This window comes from Vigna unguiculata, chromosome 7, assembly GCF_004118075.2.
Source record: "Vigna unguiculata cultivar IT97K-499-35 chromosome 7, ASM411807v1, whole genome shotgun sequence".
Taxonomy (NCBI): Eukaryota; Viridiplantae; Streptophyta; class Magnoliopsida; order Fabales; family Fabaceae; genus Vigna; species Vigna unguiculata.
The window spans coordinates 39,178,322-39,200,215 of record NC_040285.1 but is presented as its reverse complement, the minus strand read 5'-3'; the positions used below and the strand labels follow the sequence as shown (position 1 = coordinate 39,200,215).

Here is a 21,894-nt window from a genome sequence, read left to right as displayed (position 1 = left end):
CGGATACTATTTTATTAAAAGAGACTGTGATGAGAAAATTCTTTCTAAATATTTATTAAATTCAACGAAAATCATTTTTAAACTTAATTAAAATTATAGATTTTAAAATAAAAAATATAAATTATTAAATTATTAAATATATAATTATAAAATTATGAAATTACAAAAAATCAAAATTATAAAATTTATAATTTTATAGTTTTATAATCATATAATTTTATAATTTTATATTTTATAATTTTGTAATTATGAAATTATATATATTTTTATAATTTTGTAATTTGTAATTTTGTATTTCATAATTTTATAGTTACATTTTATATTTTTGTAATTTTCTATTTTATTTTATTTTCTTATTTTTAGTTTTATAATTGACTGTGTTTTTACTTGTTATTATATATGCATGACTGACTAAATTTTTTTGTGTATCTCTACTCTAATACATATTTGCTCAAATTTGTCTTTTAGTATAGTATTATTTGTGAAGTTCCTCCTTTCTGTTTTACCTCCTAATCATAATGTTAATAGAGTGTTCAAAATGAATTTATAAAGAGCAAAAGAAGAAGAAAGACCAAAGATTTTGGTCCTATATTTTATTCATTTTGACTTGAGATGATCTTATGGTAAAACAATGAAATCAATTGATACTCTTCTTTTAGAAGAAGCTAATAATAATGAGATGAACTCTCTTAAAGCAAATAAAACTTGGATTTTAACTTATCTTCCTCTTGTTTGTAGAAGTATTAAATGTAAATGGTTTTTAAGGAAAAATTAACTATGAATCTAAAGATAATTTTAAGATAAGACTTGTTATTATTGATTGTTCATTGATACATATTCACTTCAAAAGTTGCTGCTGTTTGAGTTTTAATTGCACTTGTGTTTTTAATTTAAAAATCCATCATAGGGAGGTTAAAACAATTTTTTTAATCATAGATTTAATTGATGAAACATATATATGAATGGACTTTATATATGATTTAAAACAAACACCAAACCCTGAATAATTTGATCAATTGCTCAAATTGACATTATAATTACAAATTTAGAAGAACTTATATGTAAAATTATATGATTTAAAACAAACACCAAAATCCTAACAAATTTTATCAATTACTCAAATTAACATTTTAAAAACAAGTTCGATATTCTGTCTTTTCCTTATTTCCCTCTTAGACATATGTTATTCTCATAACTTTTAAGGTTAATAAAGAAACGAACATTTCAAAATGTTGAAAAAACCATGTGTCTACTACTATCTACCAGCATTCTATTCAGCGCAGTCTGTGGAATTCAAATGTTAATAAAACAATTACATCTTATAGAATTTAAACAAGATCTATTGTCATTCTCCAACCAATAAATCTATGCTATGCGTTTCAATTTATTATAAAACAACTTTTGTTCTTGCTCAATTTTTCATTTTAATTTCATACTTTTCAAGTATAGATTTAACTGTCTAGCACTGAATCTAAAATGAATGTCAATCGATATTTTCATACAAGCTGCGAAGGAATTATTGTCCTTAGTCTACTACTCCTGTCCTCTCAATTTATTAAAAATGATGACACAATCAATATTTGACATTAAAACACAATTGGCCATAAAATTTGATATGTCGGGTAACAGTAGAACCCAAAAAAATAAAAAACTTCTCAGATAATCCAACTATCACCATCATTATCTTATACAATGTACATCAACAAAACTTGACAAAATGTGTCGCATGGTTTTCCTCTGACAAACTCAAGACATTTGAATGCGCAGAAATACGCAGAATCTCACCTATACTCGGGGCTTGCTCTATCTTTTAGGTCTAAAAGCTTGCAAAAATGAAGCTGCCATATACTCTTTATGATGTCATTTTATTTTGAATTTGCCTATGAACATGGATAAGAAACTCTACATAGGAGAAGCCACCTGCGCTCTTGTCTTCTATCATATATGAGAAGAATAACATTCCTGACGAATAGTACATAACATACATTAAGTTAAAAAATCAAGAACAATGTAGACCACCACAACAATTGTCTACAGATTTCTTTCTTCTATTTGAATACTTCCCTAGTCTAAGCCTAGCAAACCAACAACAAAACTTAGCAAGCAATGCAGCATCTTTTAGGATTTCCTGACAAAAATATTCTTTTATGAATTTAGCAGACAAGTTGTAAATTTACTCAACATTATTGATACACAAACTTTATATCTTTTGAACTTGAAGATAATATTCTTAGCTAAATGGTGTTTTATAAAAAATATCGGCTTTGCTCGTCTGACTTAAGCAATCCCAATAACATGCAATAATACTAGAAAAGAGAGATCATGAATTCAATCAACATATTCTACCGCCAAAATTACAAATACCACTCCATGACAAACCAATCCAGAAAAGTTTCACGTAGTAGAGCATCATCCTTGGAATTTGCCAAGAGAAATCAACCATTGAGCATGTATAAAAATAAGAAAGAATGTTTGGGGACAAAGTTTATAAAAGATGGTGAAGTAAAATGCTCAGTTGAAATGAGAAAAGAAAAGCTGAGTATTTCTTTTAAAGAAACAAGTTTGCTCAAGTGGACACCCGTGAATTTTGAACATTGGGTACTGGAAGCAATGCTTTCCAAGAAAATATAGAGCACGGGCTCAAGAAGCAAATATTGCCAAAAAGAATAGGCAACATGGTTGAAGACAATGTAATCGAAAACTTTGAAGACATTAAAAAAAAAATGAAGCACTGCAAACAGAATTGGCAAATAAATCTACGTGGTCTTATGTGCAAAATTAACTTCCATATGTTATGCTAATAGCTAAAATCCAGTATGCATTGAGCAATCAGGTTTACACAATCATTCTATCTAATGCACTGACCTGATGGATCCCCTTTCCTGCAGAGCTTTAGCCTGTACAGATATAGAAAGTATTAAAAACATACATTTTTATTTAGTCATCAAATCACACGGAAATTTATTTGAATAGGTCGGAAATAAGCAATAATTCCCAAAACAAATAGCTTACCGGAGGTAGGAACATCTTTGCCGCCGTATCTCATTTACCACTTCATTTAACCTCTTCGATAATGGATTGTCATATTGCTGCAATACAAACTGATAAAACATAATTGTTAACTTAGAATAGCAGGGTCTGAAATAAAAAGCTCATTAAAGCAACATGATTAAACCAACTTTCTTTCAGCATACTAGAAGGTGTCATTATAGACTATTATCCATCAGGTATGATTTAAGGATGATATGAAGTTTCCTTGAAAACACCCACTGCTAGGGATAGAATTTGACAATATGCTTGTTAGACAGACACCAGGAGGGAAAGACAAGAAAGCAAGCAAATTACCAGAGTAGTGACTTCGTCAATTGTAGCAACGCCAAACAGTTTCCTCACAATGTCATGATTCACAGAGTCTCCAACATATATCAAACAATCATGACCATTCTCAAGAAGATATATTCCATCATCACTAATGTGTTCACTAGAAAGAGGAAGAAAGGCAGGAATAACAGAATCTTCATCTTCCTGCTATTTATAAAAAATCTATCAGTGCCTCAACAAGTAATATAAATATAAGGTCTAGGTTAACAGGCATTGGTACAAAACATATAACGAATTCGTCAAAAACATGTCACCCTCTTCAACACTTACAATACTATGGTAACAAATTTTCATACAAGTTAAATGGCTTGCACCACATTCCTATTTTCAAAAATAAAAACTTAATAACATTTTCAAAATTCATTACATTATTATGTTCTGATTAAATAATTGCTAATATGTAATATTGCACCATATTGCTAATATCATGATTTTTTTATATATTCTTTTGACATGATTTATCAATATACCTTTGATTCAAGATCATGGATAGCCACCATCCTAGGATACACAAGTGGTATTGCCAATGGAACAGAGATAGAGGACACATAATTTATCCAAAATGACCGTTCATCTATTTTCCCCTCCGTTCTCAACCCTGTACTCTTAGTTAATGCTGAAAAAGAAATGAACAATGGAATTAGCACCCACTTATAGGGGCCTTCTTAGAAGACCATATGTCAAAGTTTCAAGTTCATTCATTAATCTGGCCATTGACAAATCAAGCGAGAGTATATCAGCTTTGACAGTAATCATCAATTCACTAAAACAAGATACTACCTTCAAAACAGAAGGACCATCATAAAGAAAATATTGCTCAAGTCAATGACCAGAGTATTATTATACAATAAAATATTCTAGAAATGCAGTATTATCCCAATTTTGGTCACACTTGTTAGTGACATATAAATGCAGGAGTGGAAACGTAAAAACATACAAATATAAATAAAAAGAAAATTGGTTAAAGATTATCTGTTAAGTAAAAGGTAGAATGCAGCATATGAATAAACTGTTACAAATAATATCTTCAGTTCCACAGCGCTGCTCATCAGAAAAATTCTGCAATGCATGAAAATTCATACATACCAAGTGTGTACAGGGGCAAAAGCTTCAGTGCCTCAGGGAGAATAAGTTGTCCAGATGAGGACACCGTTGCACAAAATTTACGGTATGAAAATAGTGCATTGATGCAAAGGTTTGTCACTTGTTCCCGAACAAGTGGGAGTGGCTTTGAAGGAATCTCATTAGCAGCTGCATGAAAAAAATAGTTAAAACTCCACCCAAAAATTATACCTGTAAACACTATCTACAATAAAACAGGATGATACACCATGGAATCATTTACAATATATAAAGCCAACAAAATTCAGCAGAGCTGTTAACAACAGTCTGGCAAAAAGAATAGTCATGAACAGAATAATCGTAAGGTAAATGCATAATCACGAAAGATGTATACCCTGTTTTAAGAAACAGCAAAATTGAGTGTCCAAATCAGCTGCACGGAACAGATTACTGAGCATACTAGTGACAGGAAGAGATAAGGTCACCACACGTATTCTTCTTTGGCCGTATAGAGTTGTGTAAAGAAGGGCACACTGAAGAATTGAAGAGAATATATAATCAGAACAACAGTAGAATATTTTCACAGTGACACAATTTTCCAAGTAGGGTGACTGCACATAAACCCCTTGGAATAAAGTTGAGCAGTAAACTTTCCTAGTACCTGAAAAGCACATTCTGATCCATCCTGTAACTTATCGTCATGTTTCAAAGTTACCATGAAATTTTTGTCACAGTCAATCTGCACAAAAGAACAATTAGGACACAGGTTAAGCATTTCAAAGTATTTTAATTAATTCTACTTTTGGTCAACAAAGAAAAACTGGCATGGTAAGTCATAAACATGACAGACAGCATACCAAATGGGCAAGTCTTGTTTACAGTTTAGAAAGCATTTACTCTGGTATTAAATAATTTAAATGCTATTTTGTAGAGATTAAAAGTTAATTAATATTTTTAGTATCAGAAAAATAACTTTTTAAAAAAATAAGTTCTTGGCAAGTGAGTTTATGCCTAATTCAATCTCGCAAAACAGGTGAGGATTGCATCCTACTTGTATGTTATAATTCAGCCTTATTCTTACTTGATATGGGATCTCTAACATACTTCCTCACACCGACAAATGAATATCTAGAGCATGGGATTAGATATTTGTGGGTAGTCTAATAGAAGCCTGATAACGATGGCCCAAAAGCCCCAAGGAACTTGACTAGGATAGACTCTAAATAGCTATGATACCATCTAATGAAGTGGGTTTATGCCTAACTCAATCTTATAAAATTAATTTATAAGATTAAAATTGCACCCCCACTTACAAATTATAGTCTTGCCCTATTTCCAGTCCCCAGTCAATGTGGTATCTTCAATATAAGTAATTGATTTTATGAGAAACAGTTATATATAGCTTTTGACTATAATCAAACTTCCAATTCTTTTCAGTTTCTAATTATTTTGGAAAGTTGAAACAAAACGCACGAGAAACCAAAAAATGTGATCCAATAAAGTGTTTCTTCGGTGAAAAAAATCTTAAATAAACTAGCCCTATAAGTAATTCATGGAAAATTGATCCAGCAATACCACCATCCCCACATCTTTTCTATGTTGATAGATGTAAAATTTAGTAAGTTGATAGATGGCATCCACTCAAACAAGTCAGTTCAGTAAAATAGAACGGAAATATAACAAAATTAGCCCCCAGTTTAACCCACAACTATAAAAAAGTACATAAAATTAATGTCTCCAGCACTTCAATTCTTTAGTACGTAAAAGATTTTGATAAACCAGTTAATAATCAACGATGATGGCTTTCCAAATCCTAAAGACAACTAAACAGATATCTTCAAATTAACTTCCTTCCCTTGGCCCTCAATTTTGTACAATCTTTTGGAATGGAAAAAATGTGTGGTAGGTAGAATTTTCAAGCATTGCTATCGATGGGAAACAGAAATGGATGAAACTAACTGCACTAATTATTAGTGACAGGAAAGTCTTGAGTAGAGATCTGAAATAGAAATTAATGTTTCTGATGATATGTGTTCAAACCTCAAGTTTGCTAAGATAACATTGCTTAATAGTCAATTATTTAAGATATTCTCTGCTTTTGGAACTCGGTAGCTCTGTCATGATTTTACTATTAAAAGAAGCTTCCATAGGTTAAGGGAAGACGGTGTATATGAATAGCCCTAGACTCTTAAACAATGTTAAACATTTGACCATACCGGAACATAAGCCCAAAGTCAAGGATTAGGGGAATAAGTGTTTGCTTTTGATGCTCTTTTTATTAGGCATTGGCTCCATCACAGTTTCGTTCTTAAAAGGTGCATTAGTAGGTTAAGGGAGGAAGGTATATATATAAATAGGCATTGGCTTCAACTACTAAGTGATGCGAACATTTGGGTGTACCGGAGCAGTATCTATAATGCTACACTATATCTATATTTCATTCCATATAATCATATAAATAAGTAACAAAATAAAAAATAAATAATAAAAAAAAACAGAAGCATCATATCAATAGACGTTAGTAATTTTTTCACAACAAACTTGCGCATATTTTCATCAGTTTTGAAAACAAACTCATTTCAGAAGACTGGCTATGGACCAGAAAGCTCCAATACCATATTGAAAACAACTTACGATAAAAAAACTCCAATGATCATTCTGAGATTCGTACAAGTTATGAACTTTTGTTTACAGCAACAATACAAGACTACAAAAGCTCTTCTAAAATACTAATAAGCTACAGAAATGTAATAAACTACTCTTACAGAATGAAACATACAATGATGGATGTCACCAACTAACTAACTAATTATCTCATAAAAGGAGGGATAAGGTGAATTAGACATGGAGGTTGCTGTTTTCAGTTACATATCCATAATTTATGGACAATCCAAAAATATTAACTAAATCTGAAACAGCACAAGTCTAGTTGGTGATAATATTGATTACATCTATCCAGAATGCAGCAAGCTTAAACAATTATGGAACACTTCTACACAACAAATTCTAATAGTTTTGTTTAAAAGAGGACTAATCCTAGCAGTTTAAACATTTTAATCATATCTGAACTATGATTTGGCATATATGAACAAGTTACATTACACAATTAAAACTGCCAACAGATCTAAATATCTTTAATCATTAATGTGTTAATACACAAACAATGATAAAGTAAAGATATGCCCAATGTCTATACACACATGCATATAATTATATCTGGAATCTTGAAAATTATACAAACCCCAGGTAAGTCAACATCAGTTGGGATGCGTTTACAGAAGTTGCCATAGTATTCCTGCACTTGGATACCCTGACAAAAGAACAAATATGAAAATTGTGGAACCTATTTGTTGAATGAAAAGGTACCAAAGAAAGTGAAACAAACAGACTACCTGACTGCACCTCACACGCATTACAGCCTCAAAACCTTGTGGCCTAGTGATGTTCCATCTAAGATCATTGTAAAGTTTCGCAGTATCAGAAAGAGCTGAGAAGGGATAATAGTAATAGACCTGGAAAAAAGTGAGAAGTTACTTTTTAGTAAACAAAACAAATTATTGAAAAATGATGGAATGTGTTGAAAGGATTAATAACAAACAAGTCACGTGTTGGGTACATGTATGAGTATTCCTATTTATAATGAAGATACAATAATAATGAACCAAATCAATATCTAATAATGGGAAATATTTCGTAAGATATTTCTCTATCAAAATGTATCATATCTCCCTATTTAATGTAACCAAATCATATTTTTAGCATAATCAACTCATGTCCCTAATAGAATGAACGTAATAAATGTTGATGAAGAATAAAACACACTATATTCCACTTTTGACTTGTGAACAATCATAGAATCCTCATCGAAGATGGTATCATTAGAAAACCCTTTAGGATTACACGTAATGTTTCCTCTTTCATTGAAAAAACTACTTATTACATACTTCTGATATGATTTTCAATTATTTTCCCCTTGAACTACATTTCCTTCATTAAGAATTTCCAGAAAGTGGTTAATAGTGTCTCTAGCATACGTAAAAAGGGAGATTTATTGGTGAAGCCTGGGCAACTTGTATCATTTGTAGTAGTAGAAATATAATAAAATAATTGATTTTTCCATCGTTACAACAAAACATCTGATCAATATAAAAAATAGCAGTGATCAGAGCTTCAACTCATTTAGCATCAAAAGCAATAACACATCAATAATTTCAACAAGAGGCATAAAAATTCACATATACCTGTCCACCGGTAGTCCGCGGGATGACAGATATGGAAGCAATGTCTACATAAGTCTGAGTAGTCACAAACACATCAACACAAACCTGCAGCATAACAAAATAATTATACTTAACTAATCCATAACAAGCTGACCAACAAACAAGCACGCAAAAATCATCCAGTCATAAAAGTAATCCCTGAATCACATGAAAAAGCAATCAATATCAACCTGATACTCAGCAAATTCAACTGCTAGTTCCTTGAACGTTTTATCTGCAGGTTGAAGTAATTTATGGGCTTCCTGAAATTGAACAGATAAAACAATATCAAGATGAATCATGGAACAGATGTTATGCAAATGAATACTTTTACATTTTTTCTATTATAAATTAAAACATCAAACGCTGCATCTATGAAAATCGGTATCCTTTCCATTTTCATCACTAGATATAGAATTGGACTTTCAAACGCGTGGAATTTATCCCATTCCATGTCATCACTTATCAAGCTAGTGCTTATACCAAGTAAATGACAAAAATAACATAATCATATATTTTATATTATACAGGACAAAATCCAACAATTCAACAACCAAATTGAGACAGATACCTTTTCACCTGCAGAGATGTTTGTTCTACCTTCAGCCTCCCGTGCAGAGAGCGCACCAATGCCAATAGATGGCAAGACTGGAGCCAGCAAACAAAAAGCGTGAAAAACATCGAACATACTCAATAATGAGTCAGACAAAAAAAGAAACATACAACCTCATACAAAGTAGATACGGAAGAAATGGACTAAGATAAAAACAACATGATGACCACAAAACAAACAAAATATTACAGGATTAGAGAAAGATAACAACATACAAATGAAGATCTAGCCACAGAAGACAAACAAAAATATTCTAACACTACTATAAGTACTGTTTCAAGATGTGTTAATAAAATTTAAAGGCCAGAGCGTTTATTGGCAACTTGTTGTTTACTAAAAACTTCTTTCATGCTGAATTGACAAAACATATTAATTATTTTATTTATTAAATTTTTGTAATTAAATTGTGACATTGGTAAAACTTTTTTAAGATATTTTTCTTTTATTTTAACCATAATGAGCATTTCAGAATATTCGTAATTTCTAATTCAGATCCTGAATTTTACTTAATTCATGTCCCAGAAAGAGAAAAAAGAATTGGTCACATAACAAATGTGGCAGATGCATACTTTCAAGCAAGAAATTTGGTATAACATGAACTATATAATATGAAGGTCAGTCACTTAATATATATACAAGCTGAGAAACTCACCTGACTGGAAAACCAACAACTTTCCTCCCGTGTCCTTCATTGCGAGGAAAGCTGCCTAAAAGAAAAAATAAAATAAAAGTATAAGCATTGACATGTATTTATATTCACATTTTGATATATCTAGCTTTGATAGAAGGACCAGTTCTTGTTAGAAAACATTTGGTTACTAAAGCACACGTCAAAGGAAATAGAGAACTAAATCAATGAATAGTATGTAAAGGGCAGAAGAGAGATGTGGGTTTTCGGCTGTAACAACATTGTCCAAATGGCAAGGTGAATGGGAAATAGAAAGCAAGGAGAAATTGACGAGGGGGAAGGATGAATGGGAGAGACAGAATCACTCACGGAGTGATTGCTTTTGCCCATGGGGCAGGGCAGGGAGGAAGTCGAGGGATTGAAACCATTTTTGTTTCTGATCTTGTTTTACTTCTGTTTCTAAGGGATAACAGAGGACTACCTCAGCTATATAACAATTCCATTCTGCATATTTTCCTAAATAAACTGAACAGACTGGCATTTACAAGTGAAAAACTACATCAGAAGAAAAGGATAAGTGTAGCAAAAAAAGTAATTTGCTTGGAAGAATAAAGGAAAAACAAAGTAGTTAGTTTTGAAAGTTAAAACAGTTACTTAGCTGAGGGATTAGCTATCCAACTAGAGAAAAGGGAAGGGTAGGGGGACCATTCGAGGAAATGTATTTTAAGAGATCCACGCCAGGTCTCAATTAGGAAAGAGAAACCCTTTGTGAGGAGAAAATTCGTAGGAGATATCTCTTTATTTTGCATTCACCTCAATCAAACAATAGCAATTTTTTTTTTTACTCTGTTTCTTTACTCAAAATGAAACTCAAGCAAAACAAAATAAAATAACAAACCCCTTCAACTTCTGTAGCATATTACATAACGATACCCTATGAAACTTAAAATATTCTACATCATAAAGACATCCAACATACACTAGGAAATGAGAGCGGGTGTAGATAAAACCTCAGAAATGCAGCAAGTTAAGAAGTTAGACAGTTTAGTCATGGTTGCTCCTTAATTACCCTTCTCTTCTTTCGAGGATTAATCATATCTTGACAACCATCTCAGCAAATAACAAATAAAGATAATTATAAGTTTAAAGCAAAATGCAATACCTTGATAGCTGCACCAAAGGCTGATTCAGAGGTTCTATTATTTTGGAACATGGTAGGAATGCTTTCCAGAAGTAATTGTAAGTGTTCACGGCACTAAATGCAAAAGAAGCAAACAAGTTAAATACTGCCAAGTGAATACTTTCTCCAAGGATAATTGCCAAAATTCAAGGAGGAAATATTTGAATCTAACCTCAGATAGTGGAACAATTACGTCAGTTTGTAAGGGAGTATAAACATCTTGCACATCAGGAACGATGAGCATCAGTGGCTACAAATTTTGAATTCCAAAATCAGCCCGAGAATCAATTACTTAAAATTGGAAAATGCAAAAAGCTTGTTATCTAAACTATTACAGTTAGTTAGAACTGTAAATAGTATATTTATCTAACAGTTCTCAAAGGAATATTTTTTAAGATATAATGAACACAACTGTCACAAATTCAAAACATCAATACAAACAAATAAGAATAGATAACCCATGCTTTAACCGCTAAGAAACAAAAAAATCTGATGTAAAAAACCAAGCATTGCTCAGTTTTCCAGACACCAGTTAACTGTAGTATATAAATTATCTATCATGGGGGCTTTTATAACAAAAAAAAAATCCATCTTTCATTTTACATAACATTATGTATTTCTAAAGAACATACAAATTTAAACTACATGAAAACATGGACTTACAACTAAATCTTGCAAATTAAATAAAAAAATCAGAATATGTTTAAATTGTGTACTTGATTGATACCTGCTGCAATGCACGTTTCAAGTTGTAGAAATGAATTGTTGAGTCAAAAGTTGCAACTCCCACAAATGTACGAGGACCCTCCTACAGCAATATAACCAACAAATTTAGTATGAAGTATGTGTCCAGATATATTAGGGTGTCAATGTAGTCCAACAAGTTTGTGTGCGTGTAATTGTTTTTAAAACTCGAGGAATGAATGCATCTGTAATGTACAAAGTAATAATGTAACATTTTTAAAACAAATGGGAGGTTTGTGTAGAATTTTAAAAAATTTAGGGAGTCTGAAATCCAAGAAAACCTTACAGAATGTTCGTATAATCTACTGAAGAAGAAAACCAAACCTTCCTAATAGGAATTCTGTCAGATACTGACCACAAACAGGACAATGGTTTACCAAAAGGAGTTTGAAAACAACTAAAAAGCCCTAAACAAGCCACACATTTTTCAAAATTATTATCATTTCAATATTCCTTATCTCCCCAAGTCTCCTGTTGTCTTTCTTGGGTGTAAAATATTGAATCCGTTAAAGTGGACATCAGCTAAGTATGATACCAATGTGAAATATGTTAAAGCCGCTCAGGTTCATTGGATGAGAAAGGATAAAAAAAAGATCTGATGCACACACTTCTCCCTTGTAAGGACTTAATAGTGGGAAATTGCATTTTAATATTTCCCATCCAGTTCAAACAATTCATCAATTTTATTTCATTACTTGTTTCAGAGGTTTCATTATTTGTTTTCGAGGCAGGTGGAGAAAGGAGGGAAGAATCTTAAAGGTTTATCTTTTCTATATTTTGAAGTACCAATTCAAACAGTGCATAATGAAGCAACGAGTTTCAGTCCATTGAAACAAAAAAAAATGGAAAATATTAAGCATCATACAAACTGTCTTTTATAAATTATTAAGTTGCCAAAACTTAGAACTCACAGGAAGGTCTGAAATAACTTGACTTATTGCACTGCAAGCTGCAGCTGTTGCACCAGTTTGAACAGCATTCATGGATACATCAATGAGAAAGAAGTACACTGCAGGCATTGGCTCACGAACCTACAGAAAACAGTGACTCACACCAGTGATAACAGACACTAAATGAAGAAACAAGAATAAAAGAAAAATAGGTCTTGTGCCAGGCAGAAGCATAAACTGCTTAGTTTATTATTAGCTTATACCCATGAATAAACTAAGCCAACCATATACAACTACACATAATCAATCCACTACACAAAAAATCATAGAAACGTGACTAAAATAGCAGCAAACAGACGTGTATAATACACGCAGCAATAGCATAAAATGTAATTAAGAATGAAGAACACAATTGTTGCAGACGGTGATTTCCTATACATTACAAAAGTACAACTGCTCAAGAATTATTTGGTTTAGACATTTAGTAAGCTGCTACCTGTTCACTTCATAATTTCAGACTAGAAACATTTTTAATAAATTGAAATGCTGAAATAAAATAACTTCATCTGGTGGGATAAATCTCTTGTTATTTGGTAGTAGAAATAATAAATTAATTTTAATGTTGGGCTTTGGTTTATTTAGATGATATTGGGTCTAGTTTACATATTTAGGTCTCACTTATTGGTTATATGAGTGGTTGGCACGTTCAAATCCCACAAGAGCAACAATTTGTCCTCTAGCCTGAGAAAATTCAGGAACTTTTATTGGAAAAAACTAGAGGAATATCTTGCGAAAAGAGACTCAATTACCTTTTTACCTCTTAAGTAATTAATCTTATTATGAACTATTCCAGTAATCTTTTTTGATGAAATGAGAGCATCCAATGACCCTGCTATCAACTTTTAGGCAGTCATAATTGCTACCTTACCATCAATTTAGCAACCATTAAAACTTCACTTATGCATCCAACTGATGCTGATTTCATTCAAGGTTAGTTTCTTTTCTTACAACTTGTATATTTTACCAAAATTCATCATCTATATAGCCAGGTATATTTACAAACAAACTAACCATGAATTCTTTTGTCGCAACAAATTCAACTGTTCCCCTACACAGCTCAGGCCTTTCATCAGCATCTCTACGCCGACCATCTGGACCTAAATTGCAGTGGTAGTCCCGTGGAGTTTCATCACTAAATCCTGGAACAGAAATATTAACAATAAGATGTTTGATAATGCCACAAATTGACAAAAAAGTAAAATCTTAATGAATAGTCCCATCACAGAAAAGCTAAAATTATGAGAAAATAATGAGGCCTTAGATGTAATCCACTGAATTTTTTTAAGTAAAAGGCTGAACAGAGGTACTGTCCATATTTATGGCACATTGTAGGACCACGTGCAACAGGACTTTTACCCTGATATGTCATGTCTACTTGACCGGAATCTGTTCTTACATGTTCTTCTGCTGTCCCTTTATGGAATTTTTCATCCTTTTTGGTGAGTGATGGATCTTGAGAACTTTGAATAAACAAACAATATATGCTATTATTTGATGACACTTCATTGGCTCATCAGGTGGTTTTAAATAAGATTAGCCAATTAATTTCTAAATGGAGTAAGGCACAGAATCTTCTTGAAGGGCTTTCCTTGACAGATATGAAGAGGAATAAAGCAGCTTTGCTCCATTAATCTAGCACTTTCTTCTTTACCTTGAAGAATTTCTCGTATCAAAATTTTAAAAAAAATGATAGTCTACATAAGCTACACACCAGGCTTAAACTGTGTTTATCACATTTTTGGGAGAACAACTTAATTAAGCGCTGCTTGTTGAGCTAGTTTTTATAATTTAAGTGCTGCAGTATAACTTGCTACTTTTACTGAAGAGGGAATAAAGTTAAATTGTATTCAAGTTGTAAAAAAAATGTTAAGTATCCTAGAGAACTTACTAAAATAAGCAAAAGAGAAGCTTACTGATTTACAATAAGCTATTTTCATAAGTTTCTCCAAACACCATAGAAGCGTTGTTTCATAACATAAGCCTATATAAGTTTTTTGAAACATGCCCTTAAAACTAAGCATTAAATAACTAGTGCATCAAAAGCATAAACTTGTGATACAAATAACAATATCCACCAACCACTAAATCATCGATTAACTTCTCTTTACCAGCCAATAACAAGAAATTCCCATTTCTCCTCTAATCACTCCAAGGGGAAGTAACATAAGAAATTATATCAACGTGTCATTTGCAGTTTACATAGTTTGACAACAAAAAACAGAAGGATGAGAAATTGATAGCAGATATAAAATACTAACCACACAAATTGCATATGAAACGCCTTCCCTGATCAATGAATTTCATGAAGGGATTTATGTAAGCCTTGCAACGAGAGCAACGAACAGGACCACTCTCTCCAAAATCAACAACCTAAAGTAGTATGCATTCAGCCAAAAGATTTACTGAGAAAATAAATACACAAATTCTTTATTGGGGGCAATATTTTAGAATTAAAAAAGAGTGAATTTAGTGAATACGATAACATAGTTTACATTCACCACAACAGCTGTACAAAAAAAAAAAAGAGATTTGGTAATTATGGGCTCAACAACAGTCACTAATCTTATTAGTGTAAAGTTTAAGCAATTGAAGATGCTTATCAAAACTCGTCAAACTTTTTTTTCAGCATTCCCCACTGGCAAATATATTAGAAAACAGAAAATTACACTATGAAAAAACAAAGAAAACCAAAATGATGTTAGTTCATAATTGAATCCTTAATGTGGAAATTGTTTAGGGAAATTTGTTCAAAGATTGTCCAGTTAAACAAGTTTGTTTGATAGTTCATGGTAGTCTACTCTTTGATGATCATCTAGTGAAAGTCCTATGATACACCAAAGGAATGAAAGGTGTCTTGTCTAGTAAAAAGATTTTCCTCTACCCATTTGGTAGACAACATCTCGTCTATTGGTTAAGAGTGTCTCATCTAGCAGCCTGATGGGAGTGTGTCTTGTATGCTCTTGTGGTGGAAGATCATCTTGCAAGCCATCAACATTGACAACTGTGTAGTGCATCTAATGTGTTTCCACCAGTCCAAGTGTGAAACACACATTTCACGTGTCACAGATTTTGTTGAGTGATACCTAGCATGATCCTAGAAGAGTTTGGCATATTCCCATAGCATATATAGATACCCTTTTTTTAATAAAAATCTCATGCTAGGCATCACTATGATCCTTGGCATCTCAGCTAGACTGACATCCCAAGGACATCTATCATTTGTCAACACATAAAAATACCATTAAAAACAAAAAGAAAGATACAAAGAACTCATGGGGGGACCCAACCAAAATCCATGAACAAAAAACAGGCCAGCTATTAAGCTATACACTAGCTAAGCAGCCCTATATATAGATACCTTGTGTAAAGCATGACGATGGGTTGTTGTTAGAGAATTATAACATTAATTACATTGTGAGAATTCACAATATTGAGAAAGTAGCAATTGAGTTGTTACTTAGCTAATTGCTTTCTCCTCTAAGTAGTTGCTAACAAACAATTTAAATTATCCTTAGTAACGGATATGTAGTTGTTAGACAATGAGTCTATGAGCATGTCGTCTGCTCAAGCAAGGAGAAGACCTAATGGTTAGTCACCATAAAGGAGGATTGTAATGTAACATTGAGTACGTTGTGAGTGATAATTAATTATATCATAGTTGACTTGTAATCACTAAAGTTCTTATTAAAATTTGTGTGAGGAAAATCTTGTTTTTAGTGAATTGCTCTTGGATGTAGATTAGAATTATTAATACTCTAATTGAACTATGTTAATTATTGGGTGTCTAATTCACTCCTTCTTGTTCCTCCATTTTGTTTGTCGTTTCTTGTGGTGTTTGAGGTGGACGTTTCTAGTTTCCAATGAACTTGTGCTATAGTTCCACAACACTTAAAATAAATGCAAATTTTCCCCAAACAAATACACCATAAATAACCAGTTGGCCATTAAACATTTGAGAAAGATGAATTAACCTAACTTCAAAAAGAATACAAACTAATGCAAAAAACATCTACGACTAGCACACTTCAAAAGAAATAAAAAATCAGTACTTGAATAGGCTCCTCAGATGGGTGTGGAAGGGCCAGGGGTTGGACTAGCATAGCCAATTGCATTCCTGATGTTGCCAAAAGATCAGCAGTGAAAGGAACCTAATTCATTTAAAAGAAGAACAAAGCAAACAAAAGAAAATCAATACAAATTACAGGTATCCCTAAATTTTCAGATTAAAGTAATGAACCTCAGTAAATTACTGTTAAGACCAAAATTCACTTCAAGTAAAAGATATTTCTTTAAAAGAGAAGAACACCTCAATAGAATCAGGCATCTTCTTAGGGAAAACATATTGATAAAACTCTTCAAAAACCAAATCATAAATTACACCAGAAGTAAAAAGACTTTTGCGCAGCCACAAATACAACTCTGTACAATCAAGGAATAAAAAAGGAGGGTGTCTTGGTGCATGATTGCATGAGGCTGCCACCTAGTGGGAGTGTATGGAAAACAGACATACACATCCTATTCCCGGCAAGTGGGAGTCATTTTCCAATAATTGAACACCACTGCACCAAGGCTCATCCTCTATAAAACAATAAAATACAGATACGAAGCCAAGAAATCATAACATTTCTCATGACCTTACTTAAGATTAATAACATTGCAGACATTAGACATCACCTGATTGATTGTGCACTTCATGTAACGTGGACTGCAATTCCCTGTATCTCTTACAATGAAATCACTTGTTGCAGGCTGGACAAAAAAAGGTAGTGCAAGGTAAATGACTTTCCAGAATAATGGGAAAAAGGTAATTTATAATATTAAAGACCAAGAACATCATTTGTACTTAGTAAGCCTCAACTTCAACATACAGTCATTTCTCTCTATCTCTAGTTTGTTGAAAAGAAGAAAAAACCATAGATCAGTAATTTTCAAATGACTACCGGAGGAATGGTTGCCTGGTTGCCTTGACGAGTTTCATGCAAAATCACAGAGGAGCCAGGAGTAGGTCTTGGAATTTGATTGGGATCAATTTTGGAAGGCCCTGCCATAGGGGCTCCAGTTTGACCAACAGCAGGTGATATGGTAGTAGTCATAGATTGATTTGGCAATGGTGGTGGCATGCCAAACATCCGAGGAGGCTGTGAAGGACCAGGAACAGGAGGAGGTGGTGCTACCTACATAATTCCAATAATCAGAATCCATACAATTTTTCAAAAGATGGATAAATGCACATAGGACATATTAAGGATTATCATAAATCTATTTAAAGGCTTGTATTTTTAAGACATTATACCAAACTCATGTGAGACACAAATGAGAAGAGTTGTATAACACAGCATAAAGAACATATCATATCGTGTCAGTTTTAAACAAAGACCAGAGGCAACAGTATTACAAAGATGATACATACCAAAACAATTTAAAAGAAAACAGTTAAGATACCATTACTTACTAGATCCATCGAACCTAACTATAAGAAATACCTGAGCTATTTTGACAAATTAACTATAGAGAAGCTCTTATCTGAAAAAAAAAAAATATTTCGAACAAAAAACCTCGTGCTCATTTTCCTGTTATGCACAAGACAGAGAAACTTAGAAGGTCCATTATTTTGTAATCTGCTTATGCTAAAGACCACGTAGTCGCCAAAATCCTTTTTCCTTTAGAAAGGCAGAAAAAGACTGCTCCATGTAGTATTGATACAATAATAGGTTACATTTTTTTATCAATTCATCCTGCAAATATTGTGGGTAAAAAACATTCAAATACAATAAAGTTCAAATGTATAGGAAAGCTACCTGCTGGGATTGCATCTGCCAAGAAGGGGCTCCAAAAGGTGAACTTGGAGGCTGCATTATTCCTTGAGATGCCATGGGATAGGGGGGTTGGGGACCAGCTGGCCCTGGAGGAGCTCTCATAGTTGGAGGAGGTCCAACCGGAGGTTGTGTCACACCGGCAGCAGGAAAGCGTTGGGGACCTGCCAAAGCCCCAGCAGAAAATACAGGCGGCCCATTATTCATGAAATTACCCGATGCACTGGTAGGGACTACAGCCGGGGGAGCACTCATTGGCGGTGAAGAAAAAGGACCCGGAATAGGACGAGCACCAGGAGTCGCTTGAGGTGGCACTAGCGGACGGATTTGTGGAGAACCACCAGGAGGAGGAACCCCAGAAACAGGCGCAACACCACTAACCGCCGGTGGAAGGGAACCAGGAGGGGGTCTTGACACAAAAGATGGAGGTTGACCAGGAGGTGGCCCAGTGGGCCTTCCCGGAGCAACATTTGGTGGAAATGCAGGCAATGGTTGCCCAGTAGGAGGCCCTGCAGGCCTCACCATTGCTCCAGGAGGTGGACCAGGTCGTGAAAATGGCGGTGAGGAACCAGGGAACCCCGGTGAAGAGGCCGAAGAAGGAAAAGGTGGTGGTTGACCAAATGGGGGAGGTCTGGAAACAGGATTCGAGGTCATGGGAGGCCGATTAAGATTCAAATTGTGCATATTATCAGCGAGTGCATCAGGAGTGCCCCTAATGTTAGGGACGTAATTAGGGGGAGGTGGCTGTGGTGTGTTACTGCCGGGTCTAGGTGCCCCTGGAGGCACAGGAGCAGCCATTACTGAATCAAATGAAATCAAATCCAAACTCAATTTCCAACAATCCTCGCTCTGCTTCGCCGGATTATCAAAATAGTACCGTAAAAACAAAGATCCAAATCTACAAGGATTACAGATTCAAGAATCATTGAATTATTCAAGAAAATTCGGAAAGAAAAAAAAAACGAGATTAATAGCACGAGCGTGAATCGAGAAATCGATACGGCAATAGAAATGATCGAACAAGAATGCAGATTACGATGAGGTAAAGAAATACGGAAAAACCTGGTGCGAGATCGGTCGAATTGGAAAAAATTGGGACCAGAAAGATCAGAAAGAACTTAGATCGGAGAAGGGGGGTTTTAGAGAGTGGTTAAATGGTGCGTAAAAATAACTTATTATATCACTGCCTATTTAATTTGTTTTCGGTCATAATGTGTAACTGTTTAAGGGCCATTTGGTCCGGGTATTATCATTTCCCATTGCCAAACCTGCGCAATGCTTTTATCGCCTAGTACCAATGGTCCAAATGGGTTCTTTAGGTTTTCTAAATATTCAACAAATATGTAAAAAAAAAGAAAAAAAAAAAAAATATATATATATATATATATATATATTCCCTGAATTCTTGAATTTATATTTAAATTAACTATATTCTTGGACACTGATAAAAAAATTGCATTATTTAATCAAATTTAGGTTAAGTTGATTAAGATATAATTGATTTTGGGGCTAATAATATAATGATTATTTTTTAAAATAAGCAAAAGTTTTTTTTTTATTCTTGACCATCATAAAAATCAATTTTCTGAAACAAAATTATTTAAGAAAAAAACTAATGTAAACCATTTTTCACTATTTAAAAACAATCATTCGTAAGACTCTACTTATCCCTTCATCAAGTCAAATCAATTCAAAATAAAGTTTTCGGACATTTGGGAAGTTTATGGATGTGAGACTGTTTTTTTTTTAGGATAAATGGTTGTAAGAGGGAAAGAAGAGTTAAAATTATAAGTTAAATTGAGTATAAAATTAAAAGATTAATTATTTGGCTATTTATTTGCAAAGTTAATTATCTCTCTAAACACTTTTCTTTTTATATATTTTTTTTAAATTTCATAAGATAATAACCATCTTTTCTCTACCAGATAGTATCAACAAAACAATAATAATAAAGTAAAGTTCAATTATGATTAATAAGAACAAATATTTATAATAAGTTCATTTTTGTTTACAATTTTCATGTGTATAATATTTCTAAAGTTTATGTGCATAGTTTAAATTTTCACAAGTTTATAATTTGAGAAGATGATTTTTTTTTATCAAAATAAACATTTGATTTTTATTTTTTTTTTGTCTTTTTCTTGGTCATAAAAGCTTTTATTAATATTTCATATTCTTTCATATCTTAGGATAAGTGACTAATATACGATAAGTGACTCTCACGTAAGTGTAGTTAATTAAGTTAAATTTATTTTGTTGTATTGTGAGCAAATGTTTTATTGAGTTGAATTTAAGTGGGTTAAATATGTTTTTTGTCTATTAATTTTTAGTAAATTTTGAAATTTTTCCATTTTAAAACTTTAAATTAATTTAGTCTTTCATCTTTCAAAATATGTGGATTAATTTTGTTAATCAAATTTTGTTGAGTTTATTTGACATGTCGAACATGTTTCATAATATTTGAATTACTTATACTATTTGACATATTTTTACTTTAATGTTAAATTAAATACTATTACGAAACACATTTGACGTATCAAATAAACTCAACAAAATCTGATTAAAATGACTAAATCCACATATTTTGAAAGATAAAGGATTAAATTTGTCCAAAATTTTGAAATGTACTAATTATAAAATTCACTAAAAGTTAACGATTAAAAAAATATTTAACCCAATTTAAATTCATTCATTGGATCATACGGATTTTTAGTGAAAAATACAAAGTTGGGTTGTTGAAAATAAATAATGGTGGTATTGAAATATATTTGTATCAAGGGACATTAGGGTTTGAGAATAAATGGGTTCGCACTCGCAGACATTAGAGTGTAAAATGTGTTGATTTGGATGTTTAAGATATATCGAGAATGCTATAGTTGTTTAAAAGGACTTTTAGATGACTTTGAATAATTACTACAAAACTTTAATTTTCTTCGTATTTTGTTTCAAGCGAACAAATATATTCGTCTATAAATGTATTAATTATCATATCATGAAAAAATATCCCTTGATATTAATGTTTGAATGATTACATTGTCAAAAATACTTTATTTGTAATGAGTATTAACTTATAAATTTATTTTAAAAACATTTTTTTATGCAGGTGTAATTAATGACTTTTTATCATACATAAATTTAAATAAATTCATTCTGGTGTTACAATGGAAAAACCATATTCATTTCCTTTTAATCCATGATTGTTTCATTTGAGATGATAATGAGTTGCATACAATTTACAAATTAATAAAACTTGACTCAACCAAA

At 32.5% G+C, this 21,894-nt stretch overlaps 1 protein-coding gene across 2 annotated transcripts; it reads right to left on the bottom strand.

The window, feature by feature from the left end:
• Positions 1–1,516: 1,516 nt before the first annotated feature.
• On the bottom strand, positions 1,517–19,897 carry LOC114190271 (protein transport protein Sec24-like At4g32640). 2 transcript variants are annotated; one of them, XM_028079084.1, is made up of 25 exons: positions 19,693–19,897; positions 18,616–19,528; positions 17,758–17,991; positions 17,492–17,566; positions 16,867–16,965; positions 15,076–15,187; positions 13,829–13,956; positions 12,779–12,898; positions 11,851–11,931; positions 11,296–11,373; positions 11,106–11,198; positions 9,968–10,022; positions 9,274–9,350; positions 8,894–8,965; positions 8,685–8,768; positions 7,836–7,955; positions 7,685–7,753; positions 5,105–5,182; positions 4,838–4,976; positions 4,468–4,632; positions 3,852–3,997; positions 3,346–3,528; positions 3,013–3,101; positions 2,866–2,897; positions 1,517–1,962 (listed from the first exon to the last, which is right to left on the bottom strand). In XM_028079084.1, the coding sequence occupies exons 2-25, from the start codon at positions 19,426–19,428 to the stop codon at positions 1,853–1,855; spliced, it is 3,252 nt and encodes a 1,083-aa protein (XP_027934885.1). In that variant the 5' UTR covers positions 19,429–19,528; positions 19,693–19,897; the 3' UTR covers positions 1,517–1,852. The 2 variants fall into 2 exon arrangements, with proteins under 2 accessions (XP_027934885.1, XP_027934886.1); XM_028079085.1 differs by having other exon boundaries at positions 3,346–3,525.
• Between the last annotated feature and the right edge of the window lie 1,997 nt (positions 19,898–21,894).

Coding starts and splice junctions, on each gene's coding strand:
- LOC114190271 (XM_028079084.1), bottom strand. CDS start 19,428: ATGGCTGCTCCTGTGCCTCCAGGGGCACCTAGACCCGGCAGTAACACA. Junction 12,899..13,828: donor TTGCGACAAAAGAATTCATG/GTTAGTTTGTTT, acceptor TGTTTTCTGTAG/GTTCGTGAGCCAATGCCTGC. Junction 3,529..3,851: donor TCCATGATCTTGAATCAAAG/GTATATTGATAA, acceptor TTTTATAAATAG/CAGGAAGATGAAGATTCTGT.